This window comes from Dendrobates tinctorius, unplaced genomic scaffold (assembly GCF_039654945.1).
Source record: "Dendrobates tinctorius isolate UK_male_01 unplaced genomic scaffold, ASM3965494v1 ptg000040l, whole genome shotgun sequence".
NCBI lineage: Eukaryota > Metazoa > Chordata > Amphibia > Anura > Dendrobatidae > Dendrobates > Dendrobates tinctorius.
The window spans coordinates 15,651,119-15,658,946 of record NW_027361708.1 but is presented as its reverse complement, the minus strand read 5'-3'; the positions used below and the strand labels follow the sequence as shown (position 1 = coordinate 15,658,946).

At 45.8% G+C, this 7,828-nt stretch overlaps 1 protein-coding gene across 1 annotated transcript; it reads right to left on the bottom strand.

The window, feature by feature from the left end:
• Window positions 1-226: 226 nt before the first annotated feature.
• Window positions 227-2,984, bottom strand: SLC18A3 (solute carrier family 18 member A3). Its single transcript, XM_073574917.1, has 2 exons — window positions 2,716-2,984; window positions 227-2,323 (listed from the first exon to the last, which is right to left on the bottom strand). The coding sequence occupies exon 2, from the start codon at window positions 2,170-2,172 to the stop codon at window positions 595-597; it is 1,578 nt and encodes a 525-aa protein (XP_073431018.1). The 5' UTR covers window positions 2,173-2,323; window positions 2,716-2,984; the 3' UTR covers window positions 227-594.
• Window positions 2,985-7,828: the final 4,844 nt, after the last annotated feature.

Below are 7,828 nucleotides of genomic sequence, written 5' to 3'. Positions count from 1 at the left end.
CTAGAAATATTTTCATGACGAGCAATATAGCTGGCCATGAACTCAAGACTAGTATTTTTTCCTTACTTAATATATCCACTCTTTCCATGGATGTTCACTGAATATGTATGTGACAGATTTTATTTTTATCTTTAATGTCAGTGAATGAGATTCATTTTGCATTTCTGCCATAGAAAAATATGGGACTTTACAGGATGGTTCATGCAATTAATTCACAAACTAGATATTTACAATATTTAGCAACTTTATTTCCCTGAATATGCCACAGTATTATTTCATATAATTCTTTTTTTTGTACAGATATACAGTATTTCACACAGAGTTGGCTTTAAAAATAGACAGTTAAACATTTTCACAATACTGCACCTAGTTTTCTTCTGGAGGAGAGTACATTACTACCTAATATGATCTTGACGTATCAATGGTTTCTAATGGTTTAAGTGAAAAAAAAACCTGACATAAGAAAAAAAATCTTACAGAAAGCATAGTGACATTGTGAAAATGAAAAGTACAAGTCATGAATTGCATGTTGGTGCATAAACATATGGCTGATTCTTCTGTGTTCGCCCTACTATCATTTGCATAGAACTTTGCCTAGCTATACTCATAATCGGAGGATTCCTCATCGGACATGTATTTACCTGTTTGAGCTCCATTGTACGTGTCCATAGTATTGTCCTGTATGTGTTCACCTTTATGCAAGCCCTTGCTGGACTTTGCCCTGCGCTCTTCCATTTTAATGGTATCATACAAGCCCTTAGGTCCCTCATCAAGCAAGATGTTTCTTTCTGAGTGGGATGGCTTCATTTGGCATACGTTTCTGAGGAACAAGAGAGTGGGAGCATATAGTACATTGGCGAGTCCCATGCCAAGGTTAAGCTGAGTGAAACCCATAGTGTGCACAATCTGGCTGGCAACTATAGGCCCAAGAGCATAAGCCACAGAGTAAGATATATCTGCAATAGCATAGACACTTCCATACACAGAGACATGACGGAGATCTACAAGTAAGGCTAGAGTGGGTAATAGTGCAGTATCCACCAGGGCAATGCCAAAGCATAAACCACACAAGGGGATAATAAGCTGCTCAAAGTTTTTACAGGCTGGTACAGTGCAAGAACTGGCACCAATTATAACCATTCCTATAGCACCATAGAACCACTGGTATTGCGGGTAATTGGCTGCAAGCTTTACAGTGATATAAACTCCTAGAACATGAGGGAAAAAAGCTGGCAGCCAAGTCAGACCCATTTGCCACTCAGAGGCTCCCATAGTCGTTTTCATCCAGTTTGCTATAGTGGGCTCCAAAAACGCCAAAGGAATGTTACAGGTGGTTAGTGCTCCAGCTACAACTGCGATGTATGGGTCAATCATTAGTCTGTGGATGGGTGTGCCCACTGGCATGTTTTCTCTAGTCCGATTCGCAAAAGGTTTGATGACTACTAATAAGAGTATGCCATCAATGAGGGAAATGAAGGCTAATATGAGGAATGGCACTCTTTTACCCACAAACTGGTATAATATGCCTCCAAAAGGGGGGGCAACCAAACTCCCGAATGAGATAAATGCTAAGGCTATCCCCAAGGCTTTGCTCCGCTCTGCTTCCTCTGTGTATTTGTCTGCGATCATAGCGATCCCAGAAGTATCTGCAAAGGCAGATCCCAAACCTTGGAGGCTTCTTGCCACAAAGAGTGTAGCATAATTCTCTGCAAAAGCAAATATGACAGTGGATAGGAACATAACAATAAGTCCAATAAACAAAGGGATGTCATAGCCAACCCTGTCTATAAAAGTGCCACTCAAAGGGTTGACAAGCAGCTGCAAAATAGCTTTGGAGGCAAACAGGACTCCTATTTTGATGTCTTCATTCTCTGTTGGGTACGTGGGTCTGATGATCGATTTATTTGAGTAAGATGAACTAGAATTTATTTCTCTAAAGTGTTTTTCACTATGCAGCCTCATACTTTGTATATAGTCTGGGATGATTGGTACTATCACCATGTAAAGCATATTATCAAGAAAAAGTGCCACACAGACAATGAACAGGATGAGTCTCCTCAGGTGGTGGGCTTCTTTCATGGCTGAGCCTATTTGTTTAGTTCTTTCACCCATGGCATTGGATAGTTTCTCCACCGCAGACTTGGCAGTCCCTGGGGTATTCTCTGAAGCCATGTTTTCAATTCTCACTGCTAAAGCGGGAGCAACAGAAAATCCAGGCACTCCTTTCTCACTTGGAACAACAAGTCTCAGGAGAGCAGCTCGGATCCTAGAGGAAGCATTCAGGAGATCTGATGGTCCATGAACAGGGCGTCACTCGAAAGAGCTGAAAATAAAAGGACACAAAGACTTTTAGGTGTTCGTAATGTACATGAGCGTGACTTTAAGCTGTGATAGATACTGGGGAAAGAATACTTGTTACATAGTAGAACTGCATATGGAGAAAGTAAAGAGGAAGTCAGCCACACACAAGTTATAAGAAAGATGAAAAATTAAAAGAGAGAATAGGCTGCTGTTAAGATGACACATCATTTCCAATAGAAATAACACGTTTTTAGCTACCGGTCATAGACAAGCAATCACGTCTGAAGATGTGGTAATACACGACAACCCCTCTTCTTCGTCCTAACATTCCCTTTCCTCTTTCCATCTCATTTTCGTAAATTGAGATCCCTGCTTGTGCAGATGTGCTGGGAAAGAGTGGAGGAAAACACTTACTTTGTGGTTTGCTTGTAAATCAATTGCCGTTCACGAGATGCATCCTCACAGCAGATTGCGAATGCTGAGCAAGTGAGCAGATGAGTGCAGCCTCATCCATACAGGAGAAGAAGATCTTAATTAGTGCTGGCTGCTGCTTCTTGATTTGAGCTTCCTAGCTTGCTGTGATTGAACCATTGGAGAGGTATCCACTTCACCCAAGCAGCATCCATCCTTCCTTTTGTGATGCCATTGGCACAGATTGAGTTGCATGCTTCTTGATTCCTAGACTTTCTTGCCACTGAAGCCGGTGACGCACAGTTAGCTTTGGCCCCCAAGTGGCTACTTTGGGAGCGACGTCTCCTTATGCTAATTTAACACATGGAAGAACTTTAACCAATTACTAAGAGCTGATCCTCCCCTTCCCCAGCATCACACATAGGAGAGGTAATCCCTTGCTCACAACTCTTTTTTTTTCTGGGTTGGAGAATACTTTCTTTGGCATGTAGAATTTTAACCGTTTCTCTCCCTCACTCATTCTGTATCTATAAAAGCAACAGTCATTTTTTACACTTTTTTTTTCGGCAAACTTTTTTTGCATCCAACAGCGAAGATTTTAACTGTCGAAAAGTCCTTATGGTTTTCATGCTGTAAGGAGTTAATAGTTTTTTGAAAAGTGGAGTGAATGGGTAAAAAACCTTACAAATGTAGATTGTAGGATGCTCCCAAGCGAACGACAAAGCCTGGCGTGTGACTAAAGAGATCGTGCGAGCAAACCTAATTGTGAAAATGAATGAATATGATTTTAACGCCATTATTAGAGATAGCAGATTAATCAGAGGGGATAACAGGAGGGATCCACCCAGCCGGACACTCGGATCGCCATATCAGGTCGACTGTCCCACGCTAAATGCCTCAGGAGCCAGACGCAGTGTGTTACATGGACTTGTCACACTTTGTACCGCTGGACACATGTCAGGATCTCCGAGGGCGGTAGGAACAAGCTGTTTGTGCAAACCTTTCAGACAGAGGAGCCCTGTCCACATTTGATAACCTGCTCCTTCTTCCACAAATATCTGTAGCAGAAATGTCATTTGTGACACCCCTTCAATGTGCAAGTTATCCAGCTTTCTCAGGTTCCTGAAAGGCACATCTGCCTAGATATGGCACATTTTGGTAATGATGAAATGATGAAGGGGATTTTAGTATTCAACTGGTTTCTATTACAGTTTCACCAGGATTGGTACCCAGCTTTCCTGGGACCCTTAAAGGCAACTCTCCATAGCTACGTCATGATTTTGAGTGAGTGGTAGATTTAATTTTCAGAAGGTTTCTCATGGTTCTTTGCTCAGCTTTCCTAGGATCCTGAAAAAGCAAGTCTTCCTAGCCATGCTACAGCCTGCAGGGTTTATCAGAGCACCAGTGTGCAGATGTGTGCAGCTCACAGCTCTTCTTCTTACTGAATAGTTGAATTAGAGGGATGAGGAATTCCTCCCTAAGTGAATATTTTCTTTATCTGTAAGTGGGAGTGGTTTCAGCAATGAGTGGGTGGGGTTTCGGTGTTAATGTCATCCTAAATTTGTGTTCACCTAGTGTGAACATATATTTAATAGGGATCCTTATAGGATCCAAAAGGGATGACTCTTTTAGGTAAGCGGAGCCAAGAGAACCAGATCACTAAAAATAGCCGGACTGCCCATCACTATTGTAACCTGAGCGGCTCTACTGGTCAGAGGACCACCCAGTTTGGGGCTCTGAAAACTGGTGGGTGGGTAGGGCTTGCCACATGAGGGGTCGTGGCTTCAGTCAGTAGCGCTCAAGCTATTTCTGTGCATGATGCTGACACAGCTCTCCCTTCTCTCTGACTACAGGAGAGGGTATACACAAGTACACACACTGTATGCCATCTATTATATGAATACACTCACATCTTTCGCCCCATCCAATAGATCTACTGTATCTATCTGTGTTAGGTGCTAGGATTCTCCCGCTGCATGGGATAGATCCCAAGCACTATCTGATACTGCGGTCTCCCATTCAAGACCTGCCGCTGCGATTGCTGCTCAGCACAGACGTCGGTCCCAGTGTCTTGCTCAGGCTCGTGGTATACGTTTGGTTACTGCGGGCTGGCTCTTCAGCCAAGTCTATAGTATCCAGTGATATACAGGTGCAGCCTTGCGCTCTGGAGTCAAAGTCCAGAGATCACCTTACTGAACATGTCCGTGATGTGACGTCGTCCTGTTGGTGGTCGGATGTTAGTGTGGTGCCCCTGAGGGTTTAGTCACCACAGAGGTACTGCACCTCCTCCTGAGGTGTGGTACCCCACCATCCAGGTAAGGTGGAGACACCTGACCACGCTCCAACACCTGCATCCCGCACAACATAGTAGTGTAGCAAAGCACCCTTTGGTGGCTCCTTGATTGGAACACGAAGCGTGCTTGGAGGCGGGTGGAGTTGAATTTTGCACCAAAAGAGCAGGAAGAGGTTAGGATTCATGCAGTTAGTCACAGGAGTCTGACGAGGTCAGTCTGTGAAAGGAGATCCCGGAGTGGGATGGAAGAAGGAAGTGCTGCAGCTGGCCTCAGTGACCTGGGTCTGCTGGCACAGGAAAGAAATATCGATAGAAAGCCTGACTCTCCATAAGAAGGAAAGGATTAGTACGGAACGTGAGGAGAAGAAGAGAACTAAGGATTAGGGTTAGAGGAGAACCCTTCCCAAGTTCTAAGCGCAAGGCCGGGGTCCGGTCCACGAGGTTGTATGGATACTAATGGTCATGCAGCAGACACCGGTGGAATAGAAGTTGTCACCACTTTATTCCCACACCAGACTTGGGGGCACAACAGCAACGATAGTGAGCCGGGACTAAGTAGCAAGGAGTCCCCGAAGCAGGCTACAGCTGTCTGCCGTACAAGTAGAGTTCATAAGAACATCTGACAGGAGGAACTCCAGTGTAACTCAGTACTGTGAGTACTTCACTAAAGGCGCTAAGAGGGAGACGTTCAGAACATTCAGGCACATATGTTGGCGGAGTGTTGGAAAGGACTGGAAGTTGGCTGAGCTCCTGACCCGGAGGACACGGCATGGATGCGGGCTCTTGTGCCACAACAGACTGTGAGTAAAGCTTTGGAACTGCAAGCCCTGGTGTCCTACACTTATTCCTGCGTCAACCTGCCCGGCACTGCTACATCCCCTGCGCCCGACACTACACCATCTACGTAAGTGTCACTTCACCTACTCTGCCCTGGGACTACAGCCCTGCCTGTGTAGGGCTATAACATCACTGCTGCACCACACCATCTGTCCCAGAGGATCTGTCTGCAGCGTCGGCTTAACATCATTCATTGCCGAACACCACAGGTGGCGTCACGACTCATTTAATCATCATAAGCACACTGAACATTCCCCCTTTTAACAATGGGTGCCCAGGGCCACGGGCCGGGTCCCAGCTGCCGTGACATCTCCCATTGAAGCCCATCGGGCCCGGTACCGAGTAACCCCACGGTCCTGGGAGGGTGACCCATTAGCTGCTCTGGTGATGTGGCAGCTCCGAATTGGCCCGCGGACGATGTCTCGACCGACTGGGCATAAGTGTTTTGGTTGGGCCAAGCATATAATAGGCTCTCAGCGGCGCACGCTGTTTTGTGTTTATGTTCTGGTGTGTGTGGGTGGATGCTCTACCACTCTTGTCTGCAAGGTGGTGTGTGTCTGTCTGTGCTCAAGGACTGTACACGTTAGGAGGCAGGTAGCACACTTACACCATTTCGTACCCGTGGCTCAACGCCTGAGTCTCTAGTCTGCTACATGTGTAGGGTGCCAGTCAGGCACAAGTTCAGTGGTGTCAGGACTGGGGTAACTGGCCGCTTGGCTTAGCATCTGTTTCGCTCTTGTGTGCGGTTAGCATAGTTCAGATACAAAGCAAGCTCAACTCTTATCCATCTATCTATCTATCTATCTATCTATCCCATATATATCTATCTATTGATCTAATATCTATTTATCTATCTATCTCTATCTATATCTATACTATCTATCTATCTATCTATCTCATATTTATCTATTATCTATCTATCATGTATCTATATCTATTTATCTATCTATCTACCCCATATCTATCTATCTATCTGTCTATCTATCTATCTATCTATCTATCTATCTATCTTTCTTTCTATCCTATCTATCTATCTATCTATCCCATATCTATCTATCTATCTATCTATCTATCTGTGGCACCCCAGGAGTCCAGTTGCCACAATGGCATTGCCTCCCTCACAGGGGGTGATGTCAGGCCTGAAGCAAGGAGGGATCCCCTGGCCAGGTATACACAGCATGCAACACAGTTCCTGCTTCGGGCCAGCAGGGGGACTTCTGAACCCAACTTCAGGGGAGCTGCTCTTTTTGGTCAGGGGGAGGAAGATAGTTAGAGTTTCAGTCAGTGAGTGCTGGGAACTGGACAAGTGAGGAGATTGTCCCCAGACTGGAGTGCATTCTGAGTCAGAGAGGAAGAGAAAAGTATAGGGAAGCTTGGGAAGAGGAGCTGTGACCACACTCATCCCAGAGGTCAGCACTTGAACTGGACACCGGAGTCCGTGGACGCAGCTAAATCCGGAGGGCAGAAGATTGCAGGGCTTCTGGCCCCATCACACACCTGAAGGCACAGCAGCAGGGTAGAGCCCGGAGACGCCATGAGGAGCGACACCTGTGAAAGGCTCAAGCTGCCTGCCATGCGGGTAACATTTTCTGATAGACAGTGAGAGGAACAGAGGACTGAGCAGAGCTTTAGGCAGCAAGGACCTCAAATAAACAGTGAAGTAAGGAGGCCTCCAACCCACCTGGCTGAGTGGATCCTGAGTTGCTTTGGGCTGCCCGGACCTCCATTGTCACCTGTAACCAGTGCTCAGGTCTGCGCCTCTATACATCCAGTAAAGGTAAAGGAAACTACAACCCCGCTGTGTCCTCAGATTTGTTTGCTATACCATCTGCCCTGCACTACAACCACCATCATCATCATCTCATCACTTACACATACAGTTGCCCTGGGGCCCAGCTCTACCTGTGGAGAGCTGTAACAACTCTGCTGCATCACCATCAGCCCCAGTGGACTCTGAAGCAGTGTCGGCTAACACCTTAGTTGCTG